Below are 16,856 nucleotides of genomic sequence, written 5' to 3'. Positions count from 1 at the left end.
TTACGTGTCTGTTAAAAACCTCGACTCATAACGAAAACGTGAAGTCACAGTCTGGAGCACAGAACAGGAGGACGTTAGAAAGCAGTCGCTCAAGTGAACGTCGGAGCGGAGGTTGTCGCAACTAGGTTGTACATTTGCTAGCGCAGTATTAATGTACGTATAAATCAATGTTTTGCATTTTAAATTGATGGATATTAACGGGTTTTAATGTGTGTGTGTTCAGTTGCGAAGAAAGGTTCACTAATTAATAAGAAAAAACACATTTTTTCCTTTTCATTCCTGAATAGCTTTGTTATAACCGTAGTCTGATAAAGTAACTCTCCGAACGACAATTTTCTTTATGCCACGAATCTATATATCATATATACGTATATGTATATTGATGTAGGCCAGTTGTTTAACACCAATTTTTTTCTTTTGTTAATTTACAATACTTGCATTTATAAATTTTGAATATAATTGCATTAAAATACGTCACTTTCACATATATTTTAAAAACCGTCCCAGAATAAGTGGACGACTTTACAATCATTAATCGTGAAGATAATTCTGAAACCTAATTTATCAACATTTATCATATATTCAACAATTGCTCAGGCAATCGTTAAACCCATCTCGACGTCTGTCAATTAGTACCATTTCAGTACGGGAAGCAAAAACAACCTTCCTCGAATCTCGAAGTGTTTCGTTATAAGTACGTATTTAACGTACATATTGTGAAAGACATACCCGGTAAGAATATTTTATTGAAAGTTGTGTAAAATAATCGGAAGTAATAAACATTAAAAATATAAATTACAATTATATTAAATTAACATTTTTTTCTTTCAAAATTTTAATTTAGATTAAAAATAGATATTTTAAAAATTAAGTAGATATTTTCTTTGTTAAATATAAGTTATACGTTGTATTTTTTTGACAGAATAAAAATTTATATTCTGTCAATACACGTCAATAACGTGTTTGAAAAATTTATGTGTCACGTAGTGGATTACATAGAGCGTTTTAAATATTTTAATTGTATTTGAAAAGTGTAATTTAAGTAATTATATTTAATATTAAATTTCTCTACAACGATAGAATATAATAATATAACGTCGCGAATGAAAACACAAATCATTGCGCTAGCTATTATTTATTCAAGTACACCCCTGGCGAAAATAATATATTTATAAAATGTTTGCTTAAATGTTGAGTAGATGTTTCATTTGAGTTTTAAAACATTTATTAAATTGTTTATGAGATGTAAATTTGAACACGGAATTGTTTATGAGATGTTCACAGCTACGTTTTTCTTATGAAATGTTTAACTGGCGTTTAATAACATAGTCTCAAACGTTTCCATTATAGTTTTCTAAGTATTTATAAAATGTTTTGTCAGCAGGGGGTTAACCAAGTGTTTGCAACGTGCTTCCAAACAGTGTAAACATCAATAAAACTCTTCATAAATAGTGTAACCGTTGAAAAAACTCTTCATAAACAAATACAAACACAATCTCTCACTAAAAATTTTCGCCAGGGACTACAATCGAGATTCTTTGATAAACATTTATTGCCAAATCGGCCTGGAATTAATGACTTTCTTCTCGTATTCTAATATTGATCTGTTGAATCAGTTATATCGTGCACTTATTAATACAAACGTGCTTATCGTCCCACTTTGTGTTCATAGTTATCGCAATCAGATATCGTAATTGATGAATTAGTGTTGCAACAGATTTTAATATTTAACATGTTCAATGTTTCTATAATAAATCTATAATAAATGTAACTTATATGTATATAATAATATGCAATATTCGTGGTACAGGAAATCCGGGTTTAGTGATAATGTGTAACACACGAAAGAGCATTATCTTTATATGGCTGTTATGTGTCCAGTCGATGATAATGGCACAACACGCCGAGGACAGTTGTTATCTGCCAACCAGCTTAATTGAAGAGATAGACTCTTATGCGCCGACCGTGCAGAGAATAATCGATGAATGTACTCAAGGCTCTTTCAAAGGAGCTACATGGCAAGATTTGGCGACGTTCGTTGACAAATTTGGCCCACGGTTCACCGGTACCCAAGTTCTTGAAGACTCTATTGATTACGTATTGAACAAATCGATCGCTTTAGGTTTAGATAATGTTCATGGTGAAACGGCCACCGTACCTCGTTGGGTCAGGTACAAATCTTAAAATGTATATTAAAATTAAATAACTTCAAAATAAAAGACAAATGTGATGATCGCAGTAATGAATATTTAGAGGCTCGGAATCTGCGACTCTTTTGCAACCACGGCTGAAAAATCTGGCGTTATTAGGGCTGGGTTACAGTGTCGGCACTTCGGAAGAAGGCATAACTGCCAACGCTATCGTAGTAAATAGCTTCGCAGAACTTAAGAAAAGGGCGGAAGAGGTAAATTTAATTAACGTATATAAAAAACCGAGATATATCTTATGCAGCGCACACTTTTGTTCATAATTATATTAAAATAATTTTTAAATGAATTTATTAGGTTCCCGGGAAAATCGTCGTGTACAATCAAAAGTTTGTCTCGTATGGAGAGACCGTAGAATATAGAAGCTCGGGAGCGGTAAGAGCGGCAGAATTGGGAGCTGTAGCTGCTTTGATCAGATCAGTAACGCCATTTTCATTGTACACCCCGCACACCGGTATGATGAGTTACGCAGAGAACGTTACTAAAATCCCAGCTGCTTGTATAACTGTCGAGGACGCGACTCTTCTGGGTAGAATGGCTGACCGAGGTAACGAATATAATAAAGAAATATTTTGTGAGATCTTCTAACTATAACTAATGGCGTTACTTTCTAGGTGAAACGATAGTGATAAACTTGAAAATGGAAGCGAAAACATATCCCGATACACAGTCGCGAAACGTTATAGCGGATATCACCGGCTCTAGCGCGCCCGAAAAGGCAGTCGTCGTTTCTGGACACATAGACAGTTGGGATGTTGGAGAAGGCGCGCTGGATGACGGAGGTGGCATTTTCATATCCTGGACCGCGTTGAAATTGCTGAAACATCTCGGCCTCCGGCCGCGAAGAACGATAAGGTAACTTAGATTATTAAAATATAGCTGGTTGAACTTTGGAACGTTCCAATGTAACGTTCCACGTATTTTTTGTTTATTTTTAATTGGCTTTTTGTTATAATTTTATAGCTTGATATATAAATCTCTTTTTATAATCCTTTTTAATTAGGGGAAAAGTTTAATTTTCAATTATTTTTTACAAGCATTTTGTTACATGTCAAATTATTTACATTGCAGAATGATAATGTGGACCGCCGAGGAACTTGGCCTTCTCGGAGCGGAGCAGTACATACGAAATCACACTGCAGAAAATGGAAACATGCAATTCGTGATGGAATCCGATTTCGGCACTTTCGCGCCCATGGGCCTCGAGTTCTCAGGAGACGAGAAGGTCCAGGGTATACTCCAGAGAATAATGCGGTTAGTTCTTTTATCGATTACACCGCTATAATATTTTTACATTTTATTTTCGTCTGATTTGGACCTAGGTATTACTACAATACAAAAATTAATTCTTTATTATTGAGTTATATTATTTGTATTTTTTAAAATATTTCAAATTTAAGAAAAACGTTTGCTATTTTTATACCACATTATTTTACAAAATAAGCTATAGGTTCTTTTATATTTCTAGATTGTTAGCTCCGTTGGGTGACATGAAATTGAAGAGCCCATGCACAGCGCCTGATATATCATTCTGGATTAAAGCTGGCGTACCAGGTGGCGGTCTTTTGAATCGAAATGAAAAATATTTCTATTATCATCATACGAACGCGGACACCATGCTGGCGGAAAATCCGAAAGCTCTGGATATGAACACAGCCTTGTTCGCAGCAGTAGCATTCGTTCTAGCAGATATTAGCGTTGATCTACCTCAACGCAATTGCACTAACGTGTCATGTTGAAGTCAGTTGATGTATGTAATACGATGGATATGTAAATCAAATCGTATATTTATAGAGTGTTTTATTTCAAATATGCCTGTATAATACAATCACAGCATATAAACGATTAGGCCTACTACAATACCTAGTCTAAACTCTTTAAAAGCATCGAAATGCATGTGATCAAACGTGCTAGATTTTACGAATCATTTCCGATTTGATCTCTTTGCATGCTTAACGATTTTTATTAGAAGATCTTTCAAAGACTATTCAAAATATATACTATATACCGGCTACTTCGCAAAAATCCTATAATTAACAGAACGTATGTGTTCCACGCAGCTTAATTATCGGGATATATACGCTCACATTTAAAGTGAGTTGTATAGAGTAAAATAAATCTGATTAGTATATAAAAACATTTTTCGTGTCAAATTACGATGGAACACATACGTCTCATTAGTCACGGAGGATTTAAGAGATAAATAGATTCACAGACATCTTATATAATCCTCCATATATCAATCCCGATATTTAAACATTATTTTGAATTGCCAATTATTTAAAAATTCTTACTTCTCACATCAATTACATTAAATTATCAGTCTCAATCAAGTGTCAACGGATTTTACGATTTATATTAACGTATCTTCGTCTTGATTTGGAAAGACCATCAACAAGGAATGTTGAGAAGTCGTTCTCTGGCTCGAAGTTAACAGAGCGGTTTTCTCGCCTCCGCTGCCATTAATCGAGCAATCCGGGGAACTGCCGTCGAAGGCTATGTAATTGGTGGTCGTGCTGCTCGTGGATGGCATGTCATTTAGATCCGGCGATGCCAAGGGCGGTGCCTGGCCCGAACGAGCATTGGCACCATCCAGTGACACGATCTGCATACTGTACGACTCACGATATCCGGAAGTACTGGACGTGTCTTCATCCCACGATACGTCTGACACCTGAGGATGCACATGCTGATGATGAAAGTAGTGACAATGGTGGTGCTGATGCGCCGCACCATGGAATTGCTGCTGGTCCGCAGGCGCGTTGGAGTTTTTGTCTCCGTCCGATTTGCGAATAGACAAACTTCGCCTGGAACGAATAGACGAGGAATTGGATGGGATGTTAGATGACAGCGGATCCACCGTCGACGACACCTGCATCGTCGCTTTCGGTTGACTCGTTGATTGCTCTGCGATTGCCGCATCCAACGGTTCCAACTTCATCTGCGTCGTCTGAAAGATAGTATTCTATGTCTGCAAGTTACATTCAGAGTTTAATACGCTATAAATAATTAGTTAAGTTATAATTAAAAGTAAAGGACGACGACAGTGAGGATTGTCGAGAGAAGCTGGTATGCAAAACTGAGAAATTCTGTAACGCAGTAATGATGAAGGAAGCACTGAGAAATATATACGTAAATGTCATCACCTCAATGTGACTCTTTCGACTTTTTCTTAAGCGGAAGGTCTTCTTGCTTTGGCCCATAGAACGTTGTAAGCGAGGCCTGTCGGTACGTAATTCTCCGGAGCTGTCTTCGGTCGGACTGCTTGGACTTAGCTGGCCCGTCATCGTCTCCCCTGGCAGGACAGTCGACGATCACACATGTCGCGTCTACCGTCTTATTCACGAATTCTACTCTACGTTCCATCTACTCATGCTCCTCTTTCGAAATGTATGATTCAAGTTTTGTTTCTTAAGTGCGCAGGAAATAATATATATTTACACCCGCGTCCCGTGCTTGATGTAACATGGTACTATGTACATCTAGTATAAACGTAAATTCTCTTTCACGATTATAAATATACTCTACTTTGGAATCTTTATACATTTTTTGACTCTCGGGGAATTATATAGAAAAGAAAATTTTAGGGTGCATTCTCTTTTGGAATCGAGTGACATTTAGATCGTTAATTCTGAAACAAAATATTTCGACTTTGATATTTAATGAATAAGTATATATTCATATTTGAGAGATTGAAATGTTTCCATGCGTGTAAAAACACGGATATATAAGTATAAAAAAATGAGACATTAATTTAGAAATTATTATTGTACAGAGAACGTCTTATAAAGATTGACATGATGATGGAGAAATTTTACTGTATGTATAGAATGCGATATTGTATGTACGTTGCATATTAAAAATCGGAGCGTATTAATATTCTTCTAGAAGATATTATAGTATCTGTTACGTGCATGCAAGATTGTATTTGCGAACGAAACAAATTGTTTTATATTGCAAGGCGCTAAAAATTTTACAAGATTACATGTGCTTGTGTTACGTATCCGCGCACTAGATATCGGAGGCACAAATATTTGTCAGAAGAGTTGCATGAAAAACCTCTTGCAAACTGACAGAATTAATGAAATGTAAAATAAAAAGAAATAGAAACGAAGTGCTTGTCATGTTACCAGGGTGTCTAGCGGTCATGGAAACCTGGAAAACCTGGAAATGTCAGGGAATTTGCGTGCTCCTGGAAAAGTCATGGAAAAGTCATGGAATTTTGTGACTTTTCTGGAATTTCGTTAAAAACTTAAAAAATGACATTTTCTGTTCTTTTTTTATCTCGCAAAAAATTATTAGGATCAGAAACTTTGAGACAGAAAGAGTCACGACATCGATGACGTGTATATATACATATATATATTTTTTGTGTGGAATTCGATGGTTGGAGAATATCGCTGTTGCTGAACGAGCTCGTGGCATTCTACCGAATGTATGTAAATACGTGGCAAAAGTTATCAAAGAAAAAAAGATTCCGAAATGCGCTAGTTTTGAAACGGTTTCGACCGCGTTAGATGACAAATTACTCGTTCCTAAATTGACCTTTTTTCAATCCCTCGCGAGCGATGTACAGCCATTCATGTCCGAATTTCAATCCGATCATCCGTTGACTTTATTTCTTTACGATGAAATTTATGCACTTGTGAGATTGATCATGAGGAGATTCGTAAAGGATGATGTCCTGAACTTGAAGGAAACGGATCTTTCCAAAATCGACGTTACTAAGAAGGATAATTTGGTACAACGAAATACATAAAAGTTGGATATGCGACTGAAGTTGCACTCAAACACGAAAAAGGCATTTCGGATCTCGAAATACTACAATTTAAAAACCAAGTACGCCAATGTCTTCAAATCTTTGTAGAGAAGATTATGGTTCGCTCTCCTCTCAAATTTCCTCTAACAAAAGCCGTTTCTTGCATGGATCCGGTCATAGCGAGTCGAGGAGAAATCGCTTATAAGCGGTTGTCTTTCGCATTACGGATTTATGTGGAAAATAATTTGATATCGGAAATAACGGTTGATAAAATTGACCGCGCGTACGGACATCTCATTAGTATAATATCCCCGTCGTTCAAGAGAAGTTTAAAACTTTCAAGCGATCCGAGATTCGTTTGGATCATTTCTGGGTCGATCTTATCACGAGTTGCAGTAAGAAAGATTACGAAAATTTGTCAAGTTTCATGAAAAGCGTCATGATTCTTTCTCACGGAAACGCTGCCGTAGAACGAGGTTTTTCCGTAAATAAGCAATGTTTCATCGAAAATCAAAAAGAAAAGTCGTTGATCGCTCAAAGAACCATCTATGATACAGTCAATGCCAAGGGAGGACTTGAAAATTTCGTCATAACGAAAGATTTGATACATGCAGCTCGTAATGCGCATATGTGGTACAAAGAGGAGCTTGCACGTGAAAATCAAGGAAAGAGAGATGCAAGAATAAATTGTTTGAGTGTCTCTCGACCCTCCAAAGAGTGCATTCTTTCCACGATTAACCATCGCAAATAAATCATGGAACTATTACGGAATCTACTACTATTACGAATCACTATTATGTTAAGCCTTCTAATCTCATTATGTAATTTACATGAGATATGATTTTCTTCACTAGTTCGCCAGTTGACATATACTATTACTAGTTGAATTGGTACTTGATATGATACGAGTCATTTTTCGATTGAAAAATATACTACTATTTTAAGTGTTAATCATAAAATGTTTAAACGAGTGTTTATATAAAAATTATTTTAAACAAATTATAGCTAAGTGTTAAAAAACACTAATATTAAAGTTTATTTTGATAATCTGATGATGTAATGTGTTGTAAAATTCTGACAATTAACACTCCTCGCCAATAAAACAATGTTTTCTTCCGTTCTGGAGTATTATAATTTATTTTATCTGTATTTTACTGAAAAGTCACTTTTCTATTAACTTTCAAATTATGGATTAATGCCCTCGTGAACATAGATATTTGTTAGAAAATGGTCATGGAAAATTAAGATTTTTAGACTGGAAAACCTGGAAAAGTCAGGGAATTTTACCGCTCGACTCGACTAGACACCCTGGTTACGTGGTAAACGTAAAGTTTGAATGTTTCTACTCTTAAACTATTCCAGCAATATAACTTCTATTTTCTGGAAAAAAAAAATGTTAACAATGGTAGCTTATACTGGTTATTTAATGGATGAAACGTAGTGCGATGCAAGTAACTAGCTTTAACTATTTTTTTCTTAATAAACTAATTAAGTTGAAGCATAACTTATAAAGTTTAATAAAAAAATGATCAAAACATTATAATTCTTACTTCATGCAATAGCTGCCGTAATTAAATTTACGGAATGTCTAAACTACGAATTTATCTATATGCAATTTAATTTCTACATAATTTTACATGATGAAGAATGATTGTTCTATAATGTGCAGATATACAAAATGAATAACAACCAATACAACTAAAGTGAAAAACAAAAGAAATATTTTCTACAATCTTGCATTTTTCTTAAATTTCTGTTCAAAGCTGTCTGTTCTGCAAGAACGCGGTAATGATATTAGTGAAAAGTAGATTATAGTTTGTGCGATATGCCGACATTACTACAAAAAGCAGGCGAATTAAATAAATTTAATAGAAATCCATTCTGTAAAGTTGTAATTTTAAATCATCAGCACTTTTAATTCTTGAGAACGAAGACTGAGAAAAGCTCAATCTTCTGGAACAAAAACCTCTGCAAATTTCTTCAATTCATCTATTTTTGCAGTAACATTTAGATACTGTACGATATTGGAAGAAGGAGAGGGAGTCTTCCAAGGGACATATTAATAAGTATATATATATCGTGTATAAGCTAAAGCGGGGACTGGGGATTTACCTGATGAGTTTCTAAACTCTACGGAAGAGACAAAGCGCAGCTTTGGCGCCTTTTGGTGAGGTAAGATAGAATGAAGCTTAACATGGTTACGTTCATCGCTAGTAGAAGATGATTGGAATCTATCTGAAACATGCCACATCGAACGTCTAATATGAGGGAAGGGATAACAATTAAGACAGACCACGATATAGTAATCATCGTCGATACGTTGTTCACGATCCGTACATCGTGTCGATGTTGCACACTTCGAGCCTGAGTCTTGGGAACACATCGATTAAGTGTGATGCGATAAAGTGTAATGCCTTAATGATTTTGTCGACGGAAATGAAGCTGCTAAATTTATAGTTAAGACCTTATGAGCGATTCGTGATATCTTGTACGAAATTTTGTGTGTTTTCTCGATGTATCTTAAAATTATATGTCATATGAGTCCCGAAGTGACATTGTATCCATACACATATATTGATCTTAATCTTCTAATCAATAAAAATGGTCGCAAATAGTAACGTGATAAAAATTCCAATGAGACAAAGTATTGCACGATATTAACATATGCACGACATAGATATGTAAATTGCTGTAAACACCTGTACGATGTTGCTTCGATTCGAAAAGATATGTTAAATATTGACAGATTATGTTATAAAAAGATTGTTAGAGCAAGCAATAATAGGACGAAAAATTTCAAAGGTTCTCGTGATATCTGAGTAATTAGTTGAAGTATATCCTTCGGGCTAAGAGAAGATTGCTGAAATTAAGTGTATTGATATGGAATTGCTGACACCGATACACATGTTGTCGTCGTGTTAACTGCGAAAACAATTAATGACAGTTAGTTACGTGCTGTCGAGTAAAGGAAGAAAGCGATAGAACATCGAAGCAACTACGTAGTAGAGAGTGACTACGCAACGATCAGTAAGGGTACCAACTGTTGGACATTACCATTGTCTAAATACTGCTATGTAATAAATTCCTTATGAGTTTGCGTATAAAACGTGATAAAGGAGACGATAATAGATATCAGTGTTCTAAAAGAAAATACCGCGAAATGAGATTGCGCACTCTACAGTTTTTTAAAGCGAGCTCATTATATTGTTATATAATAATATTTTCATGCAATTTTACAATCTTTTCCTTGATTTTATGCCATATTTTAATTCCATCACAAATAATGATTAAATCGCTATTTAATCAATGTTTCAACAATCTCGTTTCACGGCAAAAGTGAATTAAGGAGGCAATAAGAAGTGGGCGAAGACCGAGGTAGGCGAGACGCAAGAGACAGGGCGAGCGATCGAGGTATGATAAAAATTACAAAAAAGTGATAAGCGTGAGAGGGGCACACACCAGCAGGATATATATCATAGATCGTGTTAGAATTTGATTGATTTGTAGAATCGGTCCGCTTACCTCCGTTCCCTAGCTAGCAATGGAAGCAACGTAATGATCAATGTGTCAATAATACGACCAGGGAGAGAAAGAGAGAGAGGCGCGAACGACTTATGCCTTAAAACGACGCCTTAAATGATTAATGCGATTAATCGAGGGATCTTTTCCCGATGGTGGGGCATCGCTATCTCGTCCGAGACGAGAGAATTCTCGCCCCTAAACGAAAGGAGAACGACTAAACTCTTCAAGTTGCAAGCCTCGCTGTAAACAGGAAAATGAAGTGAAGACAATTGCGTTCGTTGTGCAAGAACCGCGCGAGAAACCTGCACGAACGTAAAGGAAGAGAATCATCGTTGCTAAGAAAAAGAGAGAGCGACTTGTTGGCAGTGGTCTATAGACAATGGCTCGATCCAACTGTGGTAGCGGTCAGCGATTTTTTCGTACTGCGCGTACGACAATAATGAAACGTATGCGAGAGGCTTGCAGTCGCATCGACCGTAATCGACAGTTCGGGACCTTCTTTATAGGATTTCTCGAAAATGATGGAATACCTGTCGTCGACGGCGGCTGCTCGGCACCGGTTTCCCCGGCGATTGTCTCGCTCACTTCACGCAGAGTGGCAGATCCAGCGCTGGTGCTCGATACGGATCCTGCAATTATAAGATATTACTACAATTGTTAAAAAAAAATACGTGAGAAAAAAGAAGAAAATAGCAATAATACATAATAAATTATACTTGTTAATATATGTGTACTTTTTGAAATTTAATTGTATATTTTAATTATATATGTATGAAAATCTTTATAATGAAAACAGCAGAGGAATCAATAATGTAGTACCACCAATGCGAGTGCCGTTCGGCGGTGCTGTTACTTGAGTGGGATGCGTTGTCTTAACAGTGCTACTCGTGTTGGATTGAGTTGAATGCGATTGAGCTGCTGTGGAATGGGACACTGGTGTCTCAGCGGGCGTACGATTCATGTGAGCTCTCGATCCCAGATCGCCGGTTAGAAGATCCATCAACAGAGACGGCCTCTGAGTACGCGGTTGGCCTTCGGTTATCGGATGCATATCCACCACGCTTCTCTTAGGTTCCGGTTGCATCTCATCTGTACATTGAAATTACAAAGCATTTGATTGAAAAATTCTTAATCAATTTAACTTTTGAGAGCAAATATTTTAATTAATTAAAATTAAACGCGCTTTCGAGTCTGCCATAAAATAATTGGGATCAGCACGACAAAGATAAATAATATAAACGCGAAAAAAATTTTTTACTGAAGCTCGTGAATGTTATTAACGTTTTCCAACGTTGCTAAAACACTAACCGCATCTCCGATTCTCAATTTCCTGCTTTAGGTTCTTTAACTCGTGAATAAGATCCATCAGTAGCGCGCCCCGCGATTTTGGCACGGTTGTACTGCTTCCGTTGATCTTCTCGCGTATGATGGTGTGCATATTTCGTTCGTGTTCGGATATCGGCGCTTGTCCGATTTTATAAACGATGAACGGAAGCATTTGAATGTACAATGCTGTGCGGTGCGTCACAATAAATTCTATGAAATTCCAGAGGTACGTGGAAGCTTCGTTGCGCTTGTTCAAAAGACGCATCGCGCGTAGAATTATCCGCCATTCCGTTCTCAGCTCGGTTTCAAAACATATCGTCATTATTTTAAGCGCTAGAATCAAACATTCGGGTATTAAGCATACATCGCTCACGAGAGCAAGAAATACGTATCATTCACATAACAAATAATTTTATAGAAACCATATATAATAATTTAATTTCTAACTTTTGCAAATATCTGCTTTCTTCACATAAATCTTACCCAGAAATGCGACCTGGTATAATGTTAACGATGTTTTCGTCAAAGCCTTCGGATCTCTCGCGGTGAATGTTATACTACCGGTCCTTGTGTCCGTCGGTGGTCTTTGCATCGTCAATGGTATCGGTTTTGCACCCGGCGGCCAAAGTGCGTTCAATACAGTCGTTAGAGCAAATGAGATGTCCGATTGCTTCAGTTTCGGCACGTCTGAAGATATCAATTTAAGATAACATTCGTTCATAATGTCGTTCTCCCAAACGTTGCAATGCATCGTTTTACCTTTTCTCCCAGTTCCAACGCGCAGAAACAATGGTATCAACAAGTTCAGTAGGGCATTCTCCGTGCGAGTTTGAGTAGCGAACATGTTCTGACCACCGAGAACATTTTCCAAGGAATATCCCTCGCCGAAGGATATCACGTGTAGAGCAATCAGACGTAACACCGTCGAGCAAAACTGCGGTGGCGGAAGTGGTACGGGTAGTTTGCTCATTAAAGCAGCTGTGGAAGCCGAAGTTAAATCTTCAGATAAATTGTCGCCGACAATTAAAGCCTAAAAAAATTAACGACAATTAAAATTGAAATCCAAGTAAATTAAAATAGATCTGAATAACAGAAGAAGTGATTCTGATACCTGACAAGTAGACAACAACGTCTTTAAATACTGAAAGTGCGCGATGTACGGACTCTTCGACAGAGTTTCGTACACCCCTCTCAAAAGATCACTGGCAGCGACCCAATCGGTATTCCTTCTGATCGATGGTTTCTTGTGTATCTTACTGAAAGTCTTATCCAATCTTCTGAGAATCAGCGTTAACGCCGGTCTCATTTCGTCGGCCGCCCACTCGGTTGAAGGAAGAATGTCATTCATGTATCGTTTGAGACCACGGCAAGCCATAGTGACCGGATCGTACGGAGAAATCTTCAGGAGACTATGAGCGATATCAGCCAGGCGCTAAAGAGTAAAAATTATTTTCTAAACCCTTTACATAAATATCTTCTAATAACAAATATAATTAAGAATAAAAATACGAAAAATCATATTAATCAAAAATAGATAAAATGTTGTTAACACTTTATTATTTATTAAATTCATTGTCTGCAGATAAAGTAAACGCTTGCAAGTATACGCTACGAAGATTAATGAAGAATCGTCAACTTACCACATGACATTTTGAATCCAGCAATTCGATAGTTTTTCCATCCTGAGACTTCTTATTGAGCTCTGCCAAACGAGCGGAACAACGAGCTACAAAATCTCCGACCATATTTAATAACGTGTCGCGGGGTCTTCTAAACTCGTTCTTATGAAAATCCTCGTCTCGATCGTAAAAATGTCGAGCTTTCGAGTGTTCCATGTACTTCGTGTGAGTGTCGTCTTCGAAATCGAAACCCGGTGAATACGGACCTTTACCATAATTCCTTTGACTGGAGCCTTTATGTTCGGGACTTGATTTTTGCGGACCGTTATAATATCTGCGAGAATTAACGAGGTATTGATTTTACTAAGTAATATTCGGAAAGAAGCGAAAAATTATAAGAGAAGCAAAGTGTGATGAATTTAATTCATACTTTGTCAATGCTTCGGAATTGTTGACTAATGTCCTAACTGCAATCGCTAACTGATTTATTATCTCCTTCTCTGTTTTGCCTTCTTTATTGTACGTGGGTAGTTGAATTTGTTGAACGTAGCACGGCAGTATCGCTTCTAATATTGTCTATAAAAATGCAGTATACGTCACACACTTGATAAAATAAAAATTAACGGCAACGTAAAATAGCAACATTACGCGGATATCTTACCAGCATTTGTTGGCCTCTGATCGCGTCAGGTGCGTAAGCTATTACCATCACGCAGAGAGATATACAATCGAGTACGTCGACCATTTCGTTTTCATCGTGATAACAAAAGTCTATCGCTTTCAAAGGCTTCTCTTCTTTCACTAATTCTCCTATATTGAGTGGATCCGGCGACGGAGTTTCCAAACTTAATAATAAGTTAAACAGGCACGTAGCTGGAACCTTTAACAAAATCACAATCAATATTATTTTCCAGAAATATTTGAATATATATTTTTTATTTATCGATAAAAGAGAAAGCGAACCTTATGAGCCTCGCCATGGACGCTTATCATATCCGTATCTAATATAGTAGAGACACTGCCAAACATCTGTAGAATGAAGGGTTTACGGTTCATGAGATAAAATTGCTTGACGGCATATTCAACGGTGGTCGTCACGAGCTTGTTCGTCTGATGCGTTGAGTATAGTTGCAGTAAGGTCGGCATGATCAACAAGTAACCGTTTGTCGAGAAGATATTTTTGAAATTATGCGCCGCGTTTATGTAGGTCGCAATGACATAGCGTAGAATGCAGGAATCCTCGCTGTGAATGATCACGGCGCCATTCAGGACGTTCAAAAAGAGGTGTATATCACCGGAATACGCGAAATTGCCGGCCATGGCCTCGAACATGCGCGCGATCAGCCTCACCCACATAAATTTATGCATCACATCCAGCCCAAGAAGCTCCTAAAGAAGAGAATTTCAAATTTATTTATAAGATATAACGTATATTATTTCGAACGATTTAATATATAAATTGTTAGATCGAGAAGGCGCGATTAAAAGGCTTAGATACATACTCTTCCAATTTCGCCACCTTTGTAGAGATCCAAGTCTGCTTCCAGCGCTTTTCGCGGGAACGACGGTAGCTTCATGAGCTCTTCGTGAAGAAACACAACTCTTTGCACTACCATATCGACATTCTTTAGGATCGCCCAGGTCAATAGCACCTTTCCTATTTCTACGAATTTATGCACCAATTCCTGGCGTTGCAACGCATTGAACGCATCCTCCGGTTTCATGTGAACGAGTTCGATTTGTGGGAATTGAGATCTCTTAAAGAAATAATAGTCTCTAACATACGATGATGGATTGTGTATTTGATCTGCAAGTTGATGAAAAATTTTAGCTACATCAGCAGAATGAAATATTATTGCACAGTAAAGATTGTTAAATAAAATAAGGAACTTACGCGTCTTGTAATCCACGAGGAAATACTCGTGTTGCTTTGTCTCTTCGACACCGAAAAAGTCCAAGGACTCTCGAAGTATCTGACAAAATTGCGTGTCCTCCGCAACCGGAAACTGCGAGGGTATTTCTCCGGCGTCAGGATCCTGTGGGCCGTGAACGATGATCTTTTTCGCTGACGGAACATTCGCCGTAAGTAGGATCGACGCATCGCACTGTTCCTTCCGCAGGATTTGCTTTAGATCTTTAAACATAATGCCGTGTACACTGTGCACCACCTACAACATCAGAAAATCATCGTTGGCAATTCTGTATAATGAATAAATAAAGTTTGTAAAAAGGATAATTGAAAGTAGGCATGTATTTTACCATCCACAGGATTGACAACGCGGTTCCAATTAATTTTTGGCCCTCCTCGTGCGGAGTGCGCACGTAAAACATAACATATCCAATAATATAATTGTACAGCGCGAACGCAGCCTGTTGCGGCAATTTCGGCACAAATCTGATAAGATGTCTCAAAATCTTGAACATCAACTCTTGCTTCTCTCTTGTGAGACGCTCCAGCACGTATCGAAGAAACAAAGCGCTATCTTCCACCAAACAACTCCAGATTACCTGATATATAAAATAAATTAACATTATTCCCTGACTCCCTGATGGAAAAATGTCTCAAAATTGTTCATATTTTTAACCAGAATTTCTATGACAATTTCAAAACTTTCTCAGAATTTTTCAGATTTTTTAATACGAATTAGAACGTTTTTCAGAAAAAACTCAGATAAAATAATAATAAAGTATTTCAGATTTTTGCCACCCACACATCTTTGTAGAAATCTGAATAAATATGACAAAACCCGCGCAATTTATCAGAAAAATAGGTATTCATACATACAGATACTAAAATATTTTGAAAATCCTCATCCAATTATTTCTGAAAGTATCTGAGAAATTTTACATATTTTTTTTAAAACTTGATGAATTTAAAATATGAGAAGTTCTTAGAAAATTTCTGAGAAAATATGAGAATTTTGTTCACCAGGGTTGAATGACACAATATGTAAAATAGCTCACAAATTTACTTCATACCTGATATGCCACTTCGTATACCGCGTTTCCATCGTCAGAAACTGCTGGATCGTCCAAGAGATTAATAATTTGAACGATCGCTGAACACAGTGATGACGGAAACAACGAGAGAGCTGACTGGGCGTGATGCGTTTGAGTATTCCTTGGAACAGTATCAGCTGCATCTTCGTCCCCTACATTACCTTCATTAAAAAAGGAGAGAAATATTGCAAGAAATGCATGGAGAAAATGAATTGTATACATACCTTCATCGTGATCATCTCCCACTGGGCTCGGTTCGTAAGCGGCTTGTACGGTAATCGGTATCGTCGTAATTAGAAAATTTTCTCTCTCTTCCCGCTTCTTATCGTCCTGTGCCTGAAGAGCCTTCGTGATCAGTTCGGTCTGTTGTTTTTTCCGCGTCTTCGTCGCGGTCACTAAAGATCTCTAAAATAAACAAATTCC

General features: G+C 37.1%; 2 protein-coding genes across 9 annotated transcripts in view; one reads left to right on the top strand and one right to left on the bottom strand.

Moving 5' to 3' along the window:
- The first annotated feature begins 12 nt into the window (after positions 1-12).
- Positions 13-3,998, top strand: LOC139773720 (carboxypeptidase Q-like). Of its 3 annotated transcripts, none has more exons than XM_071708406.1 (7): positions 13-153; positions 1,882-2,171; positions 2,254-2,404; positions 2,505-2,754; positions 2,822-3,062; positions 3,279-3,461; positions 3,676-3,998. In XM_071708406.1, the coding sequence occupies exons 2-7, from the start codon at positions 1,885-1,887 to the stop codon at positions 3,944-3,946; spliced, it is 1,383 nt and encodes a 460-aa protein (XP_071564507.1). In that variant the 5' UTR covers positions 13-153; positions 1,882-1,884; the 3' UTR covers positions 3,947-3,998. The 3 variants fall into 3 exon arrangements, with proteins under 3 accessions (XP_071564507.1, XP_071564496.1, XP_071564514.1); XM_071708395.1 differs by having other exon boundaries at positions 1,811-2,171; XM_071708413.1 differs by lacking the exon at positions 13-153 and adding an exon at positions 637-732 and having other exon boundaries at positions 1,811-2,171.
- Unc80 (unc80, NALCN channel complex subunit) overlaps positions 3,991-16,856 on the bottom strand; it is a 27,303-nt gene continuing 14,437 nt past the window's right edge. For 3 of the 6 annotated variants that reach the window (XM_071708310.1, XM_071708326.1, XM_071708335.1), the window contains exons 34-51: positions 16,658-16,838; positions 16,413-16,594; positions 15,693-15,941; positions 15,328-15,601; positions 14,936-15,240; positions 14,397-14,822; positions 14,095-14,313; positions 13,864-14,009; positions 13,455-13,767; positions 12,926-13,246; positions 12,574-12,844; positions 12,298-12,501; positions 11,797-12,147; positions 11,311-11,577; positions 11,019-11,117; positions 9,079-9,201; positions 5,354-5,502; positions 3,991-5,157 (exon numbers count right to left, since the gene is read on the bottom strand). In XM_071708310.1, the coding sequence (XP_071564411.1) occupies positions 4,561-5,157; positions 5,354-5,502; positions 9,079-9,201; positions 11,019-11,117; positions 11,311-11,577; positions 11,797-12,147; positions 12,298-12,501; positions 12,574-12,844; positions 12,926-13,246; positions 13,455-13,767; positions 13,864-14,009; positions 14,095-14,313; positions 14,397-14,822; positions 14,936-15,240; positions 15,328-15,601; positions 15,693-15,941; positions 16,413-16,594; positions 16,658-16,838 (4,677 nt within the window). In that variant the 3' untranslated portion in view covers positions 3,991-4,560. Of the gene's footprint in view, positions 5,158-5,353; positions 5,503-9,078; positions 9,202-11,018; positions 11,118-11,307; positions 11,578-11,796; positions 12,148-12,297; positions 12,502-12,573; positions 12,845-12,925; positions 13,247-13,454; positions 13,768-13,863; positions 14,010-14,094; positions 14,314-14,396; positions 14,823-14,935; positions 15,241-15,327; positions 15,602-15,692; positions 15,942-16,412; positions 16,839-16,856 lie in introns of all 6 variants that reach the window. The other 3 variants (XM_071708301.1, XM_071708315.1, XM_071708292.1) reach the window with 3 other exon arrangements.

This window comes from Temnothorax nylanderi, unplaced genomic scaffold (assembly GCF_030848795.1).
Source record: "Temnothorax nylanderi isolate EJ_2023f unplaced genomic scaffold, tnyl_v1.0 TNYL_tig0004_pilon, whole genome shotgun sequence".
NCBI classification, from domain to species: Eukaryota; Metazoa; Arthropoda; class Insecta; order Hymenoptera; family Formicidae; genus Temnothorax; species Temnothorax nylanderi.
Note: the sequence above shows the minus strand (reverse complement) of the source record. Positions and strands in the feature narration are given on the sequence as shown.

What these genes read in the sequence shown, in the direction of transcription:
- LOC139773720 (XM_071708395.1), top strand. Translation starts at nt 1,831, where the DNA reads ATGTGTAACACACGAAAGAGCATTATCTTTATATGGCTGTTATGTGTC. An exon ending in ACCGTACCTCGTTGGGTCAG is followed by an intron (nt 2,172 to 2,253) that starts GTACAAATCTTA and finishes ATGAATATTTAG; the next exon opens with AGGCTCGGAATCTGCGACTC. An exon ending in GGGTAGAATGGCTGACCGAG is followed by an intron (nt 2,755 to 2,821) that starts GTAACGAATATA and finishes GTTACTTTCTAG; the next exon opens with GTGAAACGATAGTGATAAAC.